General features: G+C 43.0%; 1 protein-coding gene across 10 annotated transcripts in view; it reads left to right on the plus strand.

Annotated features, from left to right (window-relative positions):
• The window catches only part of NLGN1 (neuroligin 1), a 645,947-nt gene that overhangs the window by 165,610 nt on the left and 463,022 nt on the right, over nucleotides 1-17,315 (plus strand). For 5 of the 10 annotated variants that reach the window (XM_083739347.1, XM_083739345.1, XM_083739350.1 and 2 more), the window contains exon 3: nucleotides 468-527. The exons of the other annotated variants lie outside the window; for them this stretch is intronic. In XM_083739347.1, coding sequence (XP_083595473.1) covers nucleotides 468-527 — 60 coding nt within the window. The remainder of the gene's footprint in view (nucleotides 1-467; nucleotides 528-17,315) is intronic. 10 annotated transcript variants of the gene reach the window in all.

A 17,315-nucleotide genomic window follows, 5' to 3' on the forward strand; every position in this document is an offset into this window, starting at 1 on the left:
CGACTTTCCTATTGAAGTTCTTTACTATTAAATCATGTGTACTGGTAGCCAGCACGGCTTTCTTGTCTGCATGCCAGCTTTTTCTTCCCTCCCAACTTCCTTTTTTTTATATACTTTATTTCACATCTATGCATGTGGCTTTTCTATGTATGCACCAGTTCTAAGCCTCTACTACCGTCCCTTCTCCTCTGATCTTGTCTCTACTCATTTTCCTCGTCCTTCAGCACGTGTATTTCTTAGGCCAAAGTTGGTACCTAAATGCTCATTCCCACCCATTGACTTCTGGGGAAAGATGCATCAACATCTTGATCCATTGCATGGGTAGGCCAAAGGAGTCGGGACTCAACCGAGTAAATAAATTATGTCAATAAGCCAGGCCATCTTGAGCTTAGCTAGCGGTATTGCATGCTCCTACTGTCTTGTCACGGAGCTCCATGTTATTTTCTAGTCTTCTATTCATTTTTCAGTCAAAAGAATATCCAAGGAATGTGCCAGGAAACCCGGCAAGAAAATTTGTAGAAAAGGAGGTATGTATAAAGTGGGCACCAATAAAAGAATAAAATCGAAAACTGGGTTGGAGAAACAAGAGAGAAAGATGGAAACTGTGCAGAGGAAGACCAAGTTAGAGCATCTTAAAAGGAAAAAAACAAACAAGACTGCTGTTGTTTATTATTGTAGTGCAGGGAGAAGATACAGCTTGTAACCAATGAGCTTGAAAACTGGTTAAATAGAGGGCAGTTTAAAAACAGCAGCATGAAAGAATAACTATTCCCCCTTTCCCTCTGGAAGCATAAAGGCTGAATCTCGCTTCCTTCCTCTCTTGTTCTGGCAGATTTGAGAGTTTGTTTGCACGTTAGTCTTGATAGTTAGAGGAGTGAAGCTCAGAAGTGGTTTGCGTTTTTGTCCCCTTGTGGACCCAGCAATGTCGCATATTGTCCAGTGAATTCACACCTTGGACCTCTGTGGATCCCCTGAAACTCTTTTAGTTTGTTTGCATTTGCCATAGAAATGGTCATATGTTTGATCAGTTATAGTTCACATAGCAATTTCCCCCCTATTTCTTTTCTTGTTGAGCAAGTAGAAATGTTGACTATTAGTTTATATGCTGTGATGATATGGCGATACTGCGTTTATTATTTTTATAATTTATATAAGAGCAGAAATGCACTGGATAGTTTATGCTGCACTTCATTGCCACTGCATATATCTGAATCTAAGCTGCAAATATACCAGAGATGAATACATCTTGTAGGGATGCAAGACAGAGAATCTCAGTTTTTCAAAATTCAAGGGAGCGTTTTAGATTTCTAAGAGTTTTATTCCAAAGTTGAATTTCCTCATATTCTCCAATACCTTTTGTATTCCAGTTTGGGATGCAAAATTTCAGATCCAGGATTCAGCAACAAAAATTATATTGTTGACTGCTGAGGGTTGGGAACGTTCAGCCGGCGAAATCTAAGTATGAATTTCAGTCCTGAAATGCATGGATTAATTGTCCATTGATTGCACCAGAAGGGCAATAAGTAATAATTCCACTTTGTGCTACAATCTGTTTTGCGTAGGTATGGGAATGAGTTAACTTGGCGTTAATCCTATTGGTGGTGTAACTAACTACTGTGAAAAGCAATCACTTGTGATATGAAAAAAGTGGGGGGGGGGGAGAGGAAGGTTATTGCATGTTCATTTACATTATTTGTACTGTGCCAAATTTTCTGGAGGTTTCTATCTAATACACACACAAATTTTAAAAGGCAGACTGGTTTAAATATAGGAAAGCAATGTAGCATAATTTTGTCACTGTAATCTGGAAGGTCTTGTTTTTATCTACTTTTTCTTTCATACAACTTGGCTCTTTCCTGCTGGGATAGTAGGATCTGCGAGAAAATGCCTTTGAGAATGTTTGGAGATTACTAAGCTAACCGCATACATTTTTATCTACCTGTTTCATTGTTAATCACGGGGAAATTGTCTTTTTGTTCACTGGAATTTGAAAGCACTGAATCACCTGCTTCTATTATGATGTGTGAGGGAGCCTGCCTAGAAGGGGGTCTGCTGAAGGCAAACCCACACGTGAGGAAAAAGCACATCATACATCTGTCTTGGGGTTGTACCACTTGAGAATGTAGGTGGAGAATTGCATGCTTGATCACTCTCCCACTTAAAGCAACTAAACCATCTCCTCTCTAATTTGCTATCTGCCTTTGAGCAGTAAGTTTGATGTGGGAGAGCCATCAAGTCATGCAATTCATTCACCTAGAGGTGTAAATTTCAGAAGTGTTGAAGCTATGGACAAAAATATTCCCCCCTGGATATTTTTTTTGGGAGGGGGCTGGGGTGGGAGCTGACCTATAGTGCATCCCTCTAGATCAGCCTTTCTCAACCTGCGGGTCCCCAGATGTTGTTGAACTACAACTCCCACCACCCCTAGCTAGCAAGGCCAGAGCTCAGGAACGATGGGAGTTGTAGTCCAACAACATCTGGGGACCCACAGGTTGAGAACCACTGCTCTAGATCAATGCAGTCCACATGGTTTCAGGCAGGAGACTTTCCAGTCCAACCTGAAGATGTCAGAGATTGATCCTGGAACTTTCTGCATGCAAAACAGATGCTCTACTGCAGATCTATGGTGGTTCTTTGATGGAGATGGGCTCCTGGAAATAAATAAAATATAATCAATCCCCCCTTAAATTCTTTAAGGACATGTATTGCAGTATAAGGCATACTCAGAAATAAGTTTCACTGTTTTCAATGGGATGTACGCCCAGGTACATGTGCCCAGGGTTGTGGCCTTAGCAGGTAAACATGATGACGTTTGCCATCTTTATGCTATTTAGAAGTGTAAATGCACAAAACCTATAGATGGAAATGCAAGCTGGTAGCTTTCATATTTTAGTAGCTAAGTGTATTTTAGTTTTTGCAAGACAGGAAAAGACAAGGAAATGAAAATAGACACATTAAACATTGTAAAAAGGAAGGCTTTGGTCATCTGGGTGTGGACATTGTGGGGAAAGATCTGGAGAACTTTGCAAATTGTCTGCATGCACGAGGATGCTTTGGGCATGTTTCTGAGGACAAGCATCCCGCCTTAGCACATGGCAAGCTCTTGAAACAGAAGTTTCAAATGCAGTTTGAATTACAACATTGTGGGAAGAAAATAAATAAATAAGCAAGCAAGCTTACTGGGCATACACAAGCCCTTAGACCTGGGTAGGCGTGGATTACATGTCACACAGCCTTGTGGTTTATCTCGCTCCAGGAAATGCAACATTTAGAAGTTATTTTCCAACATTTGCAGTGTTTCTTGTTTAGTAATCCAGTGAAACAAAGTAGCATTTATTCATTCAGCCCTTTCTATACCACCCAATTAACTAAATCCTCTGGGTGGTTCAGAAATGTTAAGAGGAAAAACAAAATCAAGAATAGGAATGGAAAATACAAAGAAACAAAGATAACCATTATAAATATAAACCTAGGCTGGCACAAATAGTGGCATCAGGCCATTTCAGAACAGCACAGAATCACCATGAAAACAGAGAAACAACACAGTTTTCCTAGCCGTCATTTCTTTGTGCACCTACATTCTGAAGTGGTACTGTGCAAAGAGGGCTATACCATTTGCTTTTTCTGAATGTGTAGGTAGCCCCTCAGTCAGGGCCGTCTTTAGCATATGTGGCACTGGGGTGCAAAAAACTGCCCAGTGCCCCCATTTTTGGGAGGGCAGGCCAAAGTTGTTGAGCTTTTTTGGGGAGCGCAACTCTCCCCCATGCTCCGGGTGTGAGCAGCATGCATGCGCTGGAGGAGGGCGGAGCCAGCCAGCCGCCTCAGTGCCCACAGCAGAAAAGCCTCCGGCGCTCCGACGGACTCTGCTCCGCTCAGCAGCGGCTGTCGGCTGGCCTGGTTCTTCAATCCCCGGACTCCAAATCACAGCCCCGGACTCTCAGCCTAGTGCCCCTAAGAGCCCGCGCCTGGGTGCCCTGCACCCCTAGCACCTATGGGTGAGCTGGCCCAGTCCTCAGTGCTTACATTAAGCACTTCAGTCTTATTAATGACTGAATTAATGGGTGTGGGTAGGTGTGCCCACCCACATGAGTATGCATACTATCAGAAATACAGCACAATGGCAACTGGGAGGAGGGCTGTTTCAGTGATCGATTTCTTTAATAAACGCTTGCACTGATACCTATGTTTCATGCCCTTTGGTATACCCGGTAGGACTATGGCAGGAGTTGCATTAGCTGTGAATTCTGTGTATCTTGCTCCTAGGACAAAATCCTCTCCATGGACACAATGTCTTCAACTGGTGTAGGAATCAAAGGTACATGATGTGGTTCAGAGGGGTTCAGAAACCAGTGCATTCAAAAAATGCACAAGGGGGTGGGAATCATGGGTCACACAGGTGACTCCTATCTTTCCACACCACACCACATGGCTACTGTCTGTGGAATTAGGGCACATGAGAAGGAAGGCAGTCCTGATTGGTTCAAGAGTATCCTCCCCTTGCTGGGTGGATGTGCATGTATGTAAGTTGGTACTTGCACAAAGCCTTTTCTTGTGTAATCAATGCACAGATGGTGTGTGGCTGCCAGTAACATGGGCTAGACTGTGTGGCTCAATGACCCCATTGGATATGTGGGAGAGGATTGATTGATTGATTGATTGATTGATTGCATTTCTGATCCATCCTTCACCAGGAGTGAAATCCAGCAAAGGATAATGCTACTGCTGATTAATAGTAATAATAATGATAATGATGATGATGATGATGATAATTGTCATTATTATTATTAGTAATAATGTGCCAACCAGCTGACTGGACTGCCCCAGCCACTCTGGGCAGCTTCCAACAAATTATAGAACCACAGTAAAATATCAAGCATTAAAAAGAACAACAGCTCTGTAGAACAATAGCTGTGCATTGCACAATGATTTAAACGTCATAGCTGTCAACTTTTCCTTTTTCTTGAGAGGAAACCTATTTGGAATAAGGGAATTTCCCTAAAAAAAAGGGAAACGTTGACAGCTATGTTAAATATAGGGCACATGTGTCACCTGCAACCTTAAAAAAAAAGCAAGATCAAATAGCAGCAAGGGACAGACTGCTTCACACTCAGTGGCTCATTTCAGTTCTCACTGAATGAAAGGGGTTCATTGTCAGTGTCTTCAACCAGCAGAAGGACAGCAGTGCTGGTCCTCCAATGAGCAACGCTGCTTCTGCTCCCTGAGCTTCACCAGGAGTGAGCCAGAGCTCAGTGGTAGAACATCTGCTCTTTTTTTGATGCCCAAGGCAAAAAGTTCGAATGGTGGTTGTGCATTTGTTAAAAATATAATAATGAATTAAATGATGGTGCTCCAGTCTACCAGCTGTTTTCCTTCGCCCTTCATATTGCTAGTATCCTGGCAATAATGGCAAGGGGGGGTAGCCATTCACCTATAGCCTCGGTCCATGTGGTGTGCCAGGCATTACTGTGGCCTACTTCAGGCCCAGTTCACACAGGAGGCCTCAACAGAGCCTCTACATGGTGAGGAGCCACAAGCTGACTGCAGCAGCTGTTGTTTCTGATGGGTGCAACAGTTCTAATCTGTTTTGCTTGCCCACCTGCTTACTGTTCAACAATGCAGGACTCTTCTTGCAGCTCTTCAGAGCGAAGGGGAGATAGCTATGATGGGGCTCTCCACTTTCCTGTAGCAACTTTCAGAACCAATAGCTGCTACGGTGTGAGAGAGGCTTCTAACCACTTTGAGGGTCTTTTAGGCCTTCCAAATCTTTTTTAGACGCAAAATATATGGCTACTGTTCTCTGAACCTCAGTAGACTCTGCAAGAATGATAATGAAAAATATTAATTTCTGAAAGTTTAATTTTGTTGTGGCCTTTCCTTTATATTTGATGTGGTGAAGATGTCGTTTATTAACTTCCAGGCCTGCAGATGACCAAACTAATGTGTGCCAGGGGGAAATTAGGGTGTTCTTCTAAACATCTTCATCTTGCAGTCCCATATCTCCTTTGAATAAGAATAACTGCAGTAATTTACATGCCTTGACAAACGTGCAGTGCAGCAGTGGCTGTTGTTATGCTGTTCATCAAGCATGTGTAATTAGCTGAGTGACTTTCGCCTTCTATTACCAGGCATTGATTTTACATAGTCATAAATAAAGATGCAGGGTTCCATTACTTTTAAATGTACAAATGTGTACCTGACTCTGTTTTTTAGTCCCAAACAAAAGGGAAATGAGAAGGTTGAAGAGGATGCATGTGTAGTTGAGGAGTAGTTGAACCTGAGGGGAAAACAATAAAAAGAATAAAGAGACTTTCCTTCTAAATGCTCTCCTAATTTTTTAAATTATATCTAAATAGGGCTAAGTCATGATTTATTGCTATTTATTATTATGTATTAAATTTATAGGTCGCTTTTTGTTGCCCGGGCAACAAAACCACTTTAAATATTTTAAGCAAAAAGCAAACAAAGACACATATTGAAACCAACATTAAAAAAAAAAAACCTTTACATTAAAACATGCCACACCTACAAAAAGGCTGTTGATAGTTAAAAGCCTTGGTTAAAAAGGGGTGTATTTGATTGGCACCTAAAAGTATGTAGATGATGGAGCCAGGTGAGCCTGCCTGGGGAGAGCCTCCAAAAGTGGGGAGCCACCACTAAAAAGGCCCATTCTTGTGTAGCCACCCTCCATATGTTCTTGTTGAGTGGGCACACAAAGGAGGGCCTCAGATAATGATCACAGAGTATGGGTTGGTTTATATGGGGAGAGGTGGTTCATATTACTTTACTAAAATTTGGACTTTTGGGGGGCGTGGTTGCATTAAAGCACACCACCCACCCCACGCCATTCCACCCCTTTCTACCCTTCTGTTCCTTCTTTTCCGCTAGTTCATAGTTCTGGCTGCTGGTCTTCCAAGAGAGCTGATGAATGGGCTTTGTGGTCCCATCTCTCCGTTTTCGATTGAATCTGGGGGTGTACCACATGGAGCCTGAAGGTGACAGTAGCAGCTGTTGGTTCTGACAGGAGCTACCATTGTAGCAATCATAGTCCTTCTTACTGCTGGTGCCCCACCTTCATAAAATGCCAGATTGAAGGCATGAAGTATTGCTATCACTCTGTTTTGGCTTTGAATCCCTTAGCTATGTTGCAGCATCATGAAGCCAGATAAGAGCCAATGGTTCGTATGCTTATCTGGGGATCTTATGAGTATTAAAATGGCATTCTGCAGCAACAGGAAGCGGTAAGGCAAAATCACCAAAACCGAGTCCCTCTCCTTAGCCTGCACCATGCCAGTGCTTTTTAGTTGCTTTCACTTTTAAACACACAAAGGGGAAATGTATTGAAAGGGGCTGCGGGGCTGCACTCCTTGCCCCACCATATACAATGCACGACTCCTCCTGGACCCAGCTATCCTTGTGTTAGTGTGCTAGATCTCTGTGCATGAAGGCTTTCTCAGGTCTTGGGCGATTAGGTTTCTGGAATCTGCAGAAGACCTAATGTATAGAAGATGATGTGTGAAAACTTCCCTTTCTCAACGATCTAAGCTGACCAATGGACAGCAGCGCCAAGGGGAACTATGTGTCCGTGGGGCCAAAGACCTGACCCCATTCTACTCCTGTTGTTCCTTAATTTCCATAAATGTGTCCATAAATGCACTGCTTTCACAATCCAGTTTATCTATTCTCATGGGGTTCCTACAGAATATAGAGAGTTAGAAGCCATTGTCCAGAACTGTCTGCTGGTGCAGGTGATCCGCCGCTGCCCTCAAACGTTTCTCTGTTTGCTTTGTTGAAGAGACACATTTGACTTCATGTCTACAGCACCATCCTTGCCATTGAAGCGACTGGAGGTGGCTACAAATGGAGGGTTGCTACCCTCCCGGCAATTGAAGGGAGAGGCCATAGCTCAGGGGTCAGAGCACATGATTTACATGCAGAAGGAACTGGGTTCCATCCTGCATTTCTGTGTGGTGTAGTGGTTAACAGCGGTAGTCTCGTAATCTGGGGAACCGGGTTCGCTTCCTCGCTCCTCCACATGCAGCTGCTGGGTAACCTTGGGCCAGTCACACTTCTTTGAAGTCTCTCAGCCCCACTCACCTTACAGAGTGTTTGTTGTGGGGGAGGAAGGGAAAGGAGAATGTTAGCCGCTTTGAGACTCCTGAAGGGGAGTGAAAGGCGGGATATCAAATCCAAACTGTTCTTCTTCCTCTTCTTTTTCAAAAAGGAGCAGGACGTGATCTTGCTGAGAACATGGGAGAGACTCTGAGAACATGGGAGAGACTCTGGGCCAGAGATTTAGGGTATAGTATAGATATGGAAGATTGGCAAAAAATATGGAATGAAAATCTGAAGTTTACAGCATGTACTACGTTAAAAGAAAATGTTATGAAAATGGTATACAGATGGTATATGACACCAGTTAAATTGGCAAAAATGTACAAAACCTGTAACAAATGTTGGAAATGTAAAGAGAAAGAGGGTACATTTATTCATATGTGGTGGGAGTGTAAGAAAGTGAAGGGGTTCTGGGAAATGATATATAATGAGTTAAAGAAAATGCTGAAATACAGCTTTGTAAAGAAACCAGAAATCTTCTTACTGGGAATAACTAAAAATGAAATAAATAAGAGGGACTGTAAACTTTTTCAGTACGCAATAACAGCAGCGAGAATATTGATGGCCCAAAAATGGAAACAAGAAGAACTACCGACTTTGGAAGAATGGAGAACAAAACTAACAGACTATGCAGAACTGGACAAATTAACTGGAAAAATCAGACTTCAAAGAGACCATAAGTTTCTAGAGGACTGGGGAAAATTCAGAGAATATTTGAAAACTGTATGTGAGGAACATACAACGCTAGTGTGTTTTAAAGAAGCTTTGTGAAAAAAATAAGGAATATTGCAAGAATGTAAATGAGGACAGAAAAATTTTATTTAAAGGCGATACTATAATTAAGGAATGTGAAGATAGAAATTTAACTACGGATGATTGTCAGAGGAGTTGAGGGAGGTTCAATAAGTCAAAATATGTGATGTGGAAAATTGTATGATTGGAGATATTATGGAAAAATTTAATAAAAAATCTATTACATGAGAACATGGGAGAGACTCTGATAGTCAGAGTAGTCGACATGGGTGGGCAAACAGACTTGGTACAAGGGAACTTTCTGAATTCTTAATTTGTTGGAGATTGCAGCTTTTTTCCAGTGCTGGTGATGCAAAATGAGTGTAACACCGAGAGGCTTGTTGTAACCATCTTATAATCATGGGTAATGTTCATTTTAATTATTTAAATAGGGAGCTGGAAAACAGATCATTAAAACTTAATGGTCATTATGACTCCTTATTTTCAATTTCCGTTCTCAGGCTAGGCATGACAAACAGCACAATACAATATATTTCTGCAAATTGTCCTGCCTTTACCCGTGCATATGTGTGTGCATGGTAAAAGCAATACATTCTTGCTGTTGCTCTTGACTGCTTCTGGACTGCTTCTTCCCACAACTATATTATATATTTGAAGATGAAGGCAAAACTGATTGAAAAGTGTTCAGAGCTGCAATTTTTTTTTCTGCCTCCACCACACTTTCACTCTGATTCATTTTTAATAATGACAACAAAAAGATGGACAAGCTCTGTTCATAATAGCTGTTCCTATGCTCAGGTTCTTTGCTTGAGTTGGGGCTTCGTGTGTGCAGCAGAGCGCATATGGGTCTCTGAAGAATGGAACAATCCATGACTCCATCTAAAAGAGCAATCTCTAAATGGTAAACATTCTCTTCAAAATTTGACAGTGCATGGGGGAAATGCAGTTCTTCTGTCAACAGCATCCTTAAAGAGAATAAAGAGACAAGGAAGGGAGATCTGAATGAGAGTTAGCGCTAAGAAAAAGTAACAGTGTGCCTTGTGATGAACATACTTACTATGCCATGGTTGTTTGTGGACTACAACTCGCTTCATGAGATGTATGAAGCGTTACCCTGAGTTGCAGGTATAGATGTACCTGGTGGTGTGCGTGGGATGAACTGTAAATGTTTAAGTGAGAAGGAAATGAAATGCTCAAAACTATAAATGAATCTCATTTCTTTTTAGTGGTACCTCGGGTTAAGTACTTAATTCGTTCTGGAGGTCTGTTCTTAACCTGAAACTGTTGTTAACCTGAAGCACCACTTTAGCTAATGGGGCCTCCCTCTGCCGCCGCACCGCTGGAGCATGATTTCTGTTCTCATCCTGAAGCAAAGTTCTTAACCTGAAGCACTATTTCTGGGTTAGCAGAGTCTGTAACCTGAAGTGTATGTAACCCGAGGTACCACTGTATATAGAGTTACATGCTTTGTGGATGAGGGGAATGTTGTGAATATAGTGTATCTTGATTTAAGTATGGCCTTTGACAAAGTCCTCTTTGGTATTATTGTTGGAGAAGCTGGCAAAATATGGACTGGACAAGATAACTGTTAGGTGCATTTGTAGCTGGTTGACTGACCAAACCCAAAGAGTGCTCATGAATGGTTCTTCATCATCTTGGGGAAAAAGTGACAAGTGGGGTGCCACAGGGGTCTGTGCTGGGCCCGTTGCTGTTCAACATCTTTATAAACATATTGGATGAAGGTATTGAGAAGATTTGCATCCAATTTTCAGATGATACCAAACTGGGAAGGGTAGCCAGTGCTGCCGAAGACAGAATCTGTATTCAAAATGACCTTCACAGATTGGAGAAATGGGCTGAAACGAACAAAATGAATTTCAATAGGGACAAATGTAAGGTTCTACACCAGGCATAGGCAAACTCGGCCCTCCAGATGCTTTGGGACTACAACTCCCATCATCCCTGACCACTGGTCCTGTTAACTATGGATGATGGGAGTTGTAGTTTATATTTATTATGATGATGCTAGGAGTTGCCTGTTCTACACTTAGGCAGGAAGAACCAGCTGTAGGATTAGATTCTGCAGGAAAAGATATTGCTAATGATGTCAAAACAACTGGATAGAGTTAGTACAGCATATTGTAGGTGATTCAGCCGAATGAACTTAGAATCTCCCTTCGGATCTTCATACCGAATTCATGAAGGTCAGGAGAGGAGTAGTTTGCTATGGGCAGGGGAGTGGGTGGGAGTCACTGCACCCAGGGATCTTGGGGCCAAGAACAACACATGTTCCCCTCCCCTACACGGTTTGTAGCCAGTGTACATTTATGCCGGCTTAGTTTACATTGGGACACGGGTGGCGCTGTGGGTTAAACCACAGAGCCTTCGACTTGCTGATCAGAAGGTCGGCGGATCAAATCCCCATGACGGGGTGAGCTCCCGTTGCTCTGTCCCTGCTCCTGCCAACCTAGCAGTTCGAAAGCACGTCAAAGTGCAAGCAGATAAATAGGTACCGCTCTGGCGGGAAGGTAAACGGTGTTTCCGTGTGCTGCTTTGGTTTGCCAGAATTGGCTTATTCATGCTGGCCACATGACCTGGAAGCTGTACACCAGCTACCTCGACCAGTAAAGCGAGATGAGCGCCGCAACCCCAGAGTCGGTCACGACTGGAGTTAATGGTCAGTGGTCCCTTTACCTTTACTTAGTTTACATTGACTTGCCAGCTTCTTGTGCACAGGATTGCTCCTTAAGTGGTAGATGTAGGCAGGGCTGTCCACATATCATTCCTCTTCATTTACTGCTCTGTGCTGCTTCCCCAATGTTCCCTGATCATTGCTGTCTGGAGGGCAGGGCCAATAGCAACAGCAACCCAGCACACTGGTGGTACAAAAAGTTGCAGGATTTCATCAGGAAGTTACAGGACATGGACTGATAGGAAACGAAGCAGGATGACCACCTCAAAAACCTTTGCAGGTACAGACAGAATTGAAAGTGGCGTTGTGTAGAACTGTCCCAACAGCATCCTAAGCATAAAACATAAAAAGCATAAGATGAGTCCTGCTGGATCAGGCCCATTGGCTCATCTTGTCCAGCATCCGATTCTTCAAATGGCCAACCAGATGTCTGTGGGAAACCCAGGAGCAGGATCCGAGCCCAAGGAAACCTTCTTGTGGTTTCCAGTCCCCAGAATGCACAATCAAAAGGGCTTTTGAAAGCTTATCATCTTCTCATGGGTCCATTATGCAAATATATTCAGGAACCAGTTTGTAAACTTTCAGAAATCTCCTCCCATTGAATGACTTTCTGAAACTTCTCTCCCCCCCCCCCTTTTATCTCTTGTGTCTACATTGCCATTCCAATTCCAGATAACATTTGCCCAAAGTTAATTAATTATGCAGACCCGCATTAGGAGGGCAAACAGTGAAGTGGGAATCTGTCACCTGCTGTTTTCCGACAGCAAACAGTGAGTGAAGCTACAGCAGATCTGCACCCATGCCAGAGGGTCCTTTAAATCCTGTGCAAGGACTGCCCACAGGCCTTTCTCTCTTCCCCACACCCCCTTTGTGATCTCTTAATGCATCTTGTCTGGGGAAATGGAGCTGCTCCTCCACGAGTTGGGAGGAAATATTCATGCAACAGGAACTCCCGGGACCAATGCAAAGTTGCTTCTTGTCTTGGTGCAGCAATGCTGATGCTGGGAGAATGGAGAGAAGATGAGGCATTCTGCTGGGCGGCCTTATCAAGTGTGCCCCATTCAGGTGCTTCTCTGCCTGGGCCTGCCAGAGGGAAAACAGGGGAAACAGGTTGCCAAGCCATGTGACTGAGCTGAATAGTCTTAGGCATGAGTAGGCAAACTAAGGCCCGTCGGCCGGATCCAGCCCAATAGCCTTCTAAATCCGGCCCATGGCTGGTCTGGGAATCAGCGTGTTTTTACATGAGTAGAATGTGTTGTGGTGATCACACAGGGTCCCCGGATGTTTAACGGTGTATTGATCCCTGTGCCACCACTGTGCTCGCTTGCCCGCTGCCACCAACAAGTTACTCTCTGGTAAAACACTGAGTCAACACGGTTGTTAAAAGTGAACCCAAAAACTCCACCAAGTTTATTTTACAGACATTAACAAGTTTATGGTTTCTCCGATAATATTCCTGTCAGTATCTTGATTTTAGTTTCTTTACCAGCCTATACCTTCCTAATACCTTCTGACTGACTATCTCAACTGTTTGACTGACTCCTCTTAACAAATTCTCTCACTCTCTCACACCCAACTAGCCCAACCCACAGACTTATTTTATCAGTCTCTTATAACTCCAGACTGTCTTCTCCACTCTAACTCTCTCCAAAAAAACCTCTGTGCTTAAACCTTATACACAGTTAACTCTGCCCCCTGGGTTCCCATTGGTTGCTCATTTTACAATTAGTTAACCCTTTCCCTATGAACCCAGTATGATGTCACACACCTAGGACGGCAAACGCCACATGTGTGCTTTTATTTAAAATGCATCTCTGGGTTATTTGTGGGGCATAGGAATTCATTCATCCCCCCCCCCCAAAAAAAAATATAGTCCGGCCCCCGACAAGGTCTGAGGGACAGTGGTCTGACCCCCTGTTGAAAAAGTTTGCTGACCCCTGTTAATCCCTCCACAGTGTGTTTTGGATTGCAGCCTCAATCAATCAATCAATCAATCAATCAATCAGTCAATCAAGCACACACACACACACACACATCCTTGGTCTGCTTTATCTCTAGATGGAGGACAGAGCATAATTATTGCTTTACCCATCGCAAAAAAACAAAACAAAAACCCAACAACAGAAACAGACCCCTGGTTGGGATTCAGTCAAAGTCTCCCCCACCCCATGCCCCTATATGGGAACTTACTTATATGTACTTGTTTTTTCCAGCTTCAGCTCAGATGGCTGAGCTTGGATGAGCAAGTTATGCTGCCCTACTTTCAGCCAAGCTGGGTTTGGGGACCTAATGTTGGCTGAGCCAGAAATCAGCTGGCTGAGCCAAAGATCCCCTGCATGCTAAACTGCTCGTCCTGGCAGATCTTAACATAGTCTTTCTCCCTTAATGTCTTGTCTAATGGAGTCTAGTGAGAAGTAGTATATATCCCCTCCCCCATCCCTTTCCTGTAGTTCTAGAGGGGGAGGAAGAGGAGAAAACATAGATGATGATAATGGTGATGACTATTTTAAATGTTTCCTATTCCTTCCGGACTGTTAAATCATACACCACGATGTGCTACGTAGCTTGGAGCAGTGCAAATTGATTGTCTTTAGTCCCTTTGAGGAGTTTTACAGGGGTATGTTCTATGCACAGCTAGTGGTATGGGTCAGGATGCCACCTGCTGGCTCCGTCTCCTCCCTGCAGTTTATCCCCAATTGTTCTAAATTTCCACGCACACAGGGGGGGATTTGCATACATTCTAAGGCACTGTCAGTTTCAGCAGTGCAACTTGCACCATGCAAAAATCAAGAGTACTGGTTGTGTGCAGGGAGCCTTAAGTGTATTGAGGTGCATGCATGTAGGCTCCAGGTTTTCTGCAGCAACCAAAGAAACACAGCCATGTACATAACTGCTTCAAAAGACTTAAGCATTAATACTTTGAAAATTATACTCCGGAAATGTACGTTTTTCATAAAACTTTGCATATAACATGGCATATAATTGGTTAAATTTTAAAGAAAAGCAAAACAACAACAACAACAAAACCCCCTGACAATGCATGAGCGACTTAGACATGCAAGAGGCAGTCCAATATGGGCAAGGTCTGAACCACCGAATTCCATATATAAATCTGTTTTAATTGGATTTCTCCTCCATCCCTAACTCATACAGTGTTCCTAGTAAGACACAGGACTTTTGATTCTACACAAAGAAAGACATCTTGGCAGAAGGTAGGTCATTAGCTAAGAGCCTGGTATTAGAGAATGGATGCAGAGGTGGACGATGGATGGAAAAAAAAACATGATCCAAAGCGGTACTTTAAATGTGATCAATGGTATTTTAATACCTTCTTTGAGCAGAAGGCCACATCAGAAATTCCTCTGGTTTTAGCTGGAGCTGCCTTCTGGCATGGGCCGGGCTCCTGCTCAACAAAACCTCTGACTCCTTAAGTGCCCAGAAATAGTTCTGTCCTACTTTGGGTCCAAGCCAGTGTTTTTATTTTTTAATTGATGCATTTGTTGTTCTTTACATTTATTTTTTTCGAAGGCCATTGCATGTCTCAAACTGAGATGGGTTAAAATCACAATTAACCTTAAAAATACCTTGGTTTGAACCCAGAGTTTGCTTAGAGGATTTCCACCGATATCAACAGGACCATTGATTTCAGCAGGTCTACTTTAAGCATGCCTAAGTCTGGACCCAAGCCACTGCTTATATATGTGAGTGTTCAATGTAAACATAAGAAGAGGCTGGATCAACCCTATCAAGTGCAGCATCTGGTTTTCCAGTGACCAACCAGGTGCACATGATAAGCCTGCTAATAATAATAATAATAATAATAATAATAATAATAACAAAAAAAATTCCTTCCAGTAGCATCTTAAAGACCAACTAAGTTAGTTCTTGGTATGAGCTTTCGTGTGCATGCACACTTCTTCAGATACACTGAAACAGAAGTCACCAGACCCTTCTATATAGTGAGAAGGTGGGGAGGGGTATTACTCAGAAGGGTGGTGGGAATGGGTGATTGGCAGATAGCTGTGATGAGCCTGTTGACGACTCTTAACGACTGCAATAGGTCTTACAGGAAAAAGCAAGGGGTGAGAAGGTGAAAAATGGCTTTGTCATGTATAATGAGATAAGAATCCAATGTCTTTGTTCAGACCGGGTCTCTCCATGGTTTTAAGTTTGGTAATAAGTTGCAATTCAGCAGCTTCTATTTCCAGTCTATTTCTGAAATTCCTTTGTAGTAAAACAGCTACTTTGAGATCTACAAACTTCTGAGAAAATGAACATGGAATTTGGCTGCAAGGAAATTAAAGAGGGGACAAGACCCAGCTTGTGACTTAACGTTATATTTTATTGAAAGTTCATGTGGTGTAGTGGGCAGAATGTGTTAAACAAGACCCAAGGAGACACAGGTTGAAATTCCTTTTCAGTGATGGAGATCATTTTGTAATTTTTTTTTGGGGGGGCATCCCTACCCTACCCTACCTTGCAGCATTTAGTGATGGAGAGGATGAACCATTGTCTATTACCTTTAGTTCCTTGGAAGATGTGATAAAGATAATAAAATAATATAAATAATATAAAGATAATAAAATAATATATTGGGAGTTATATATTTGTGTGTAGCTATGCCTCCCCTTAGGTTTGCACCAGGCTGAAACCTTGATTGTTCATTGCTGCTTATGAACAAGGACAACCACAAGAAAAGTTAATATAACAGAAGAATGTAAGACCTGCCTGGCACTCAAGCAAAGTGTTCTAGAGGAGCAGTGATATCCATGTGTGTGGCTGGAAGATATTAAAATCTTATGAAATAGAGAGGGCAATTACTTTAACTGAAGAAAGAAAAGGACGCTTTCTGGACTTAACATCAAGCTGATGGGGAATGTTATTATGTGGGTGGTGCTGTGGGTTAAACCACAGAGCCTAGGGCTTGCTGATCAGAAGGTTGGCGGTTCGAATCCCCGTGACGGGGTGAGCTCCCTTTGCTCGGTCCCAGCTCCTGCCCACCTAGCAGTTCAAAAACACATCAAAGTACAAGTAGATAAATAGGTACCGCTCTGTTGGGAAGGTAAACGGCGTTTCTGTGCGCTGCTCTGGTTCCCCAGAAGCGGCTTAGTCATGCTGGCCAAATGACCTGGAAGCTGTCTCTGGACAAACGCCGGCTCTCTTGGCCTATAGAGCGAGATGAGTGCCGCAACCCCAGAGTCGTCCATGACTGGACCTAATAGTCAGGGGTACCTTTACCTTTACCTTGGGTTAAGAACTTAATTCATTCTGGAGGTCCGTTCTTAACCTGAAACTGTTCTTAACCTGAGGTATCACTTTAGCTAATGGGGCCTCCCGCTACCGCCGCCCCGCCCCGTGATTTCTGTACTCATCCTGAAGCAAAGTTCTTAACCTGAGGTACTACTTCTGGGTTAGCAGAGTCTGTAACCTGAAGTGTCTGTAACCTGAAGCATCTGTAACCCGAGGTACCACTGTATTTCTAGCATTCCTTTAAAAAAACCCAAACAAAACCCGTTGTTGAGTTTGGCGTCGTGGTGTCTGGTTATCTCCACTTTCCTCAGCCTGTTGGTTTTTGCATTCCTTGCCATCCCTGGATTTGCTGTCAGTGCCAGAGCAGTCTGGTAAATATGTCACAGTCTATTATGTTTGCTGTCATGCAGAGTTTGTGTGATGTTTTGATAACGTTTCCCCCCCACCGTTTGGTATTGCCCACCTGCACATGTGTAAGTTTCTTGTCTGCAATACACATCAATATTAC

Source organism: Podarcis gaigeae, assembly GCF_964106915.1.
Source record: "Podarcis gaigeae genome assembly, chromosome: 5".
Lineage (NCBI taxonomy): Eukaryota > Metazoa > Chordata > Lepidosauria > Squamata > Lacertidae > Podarcis > Podarcis gaigeae.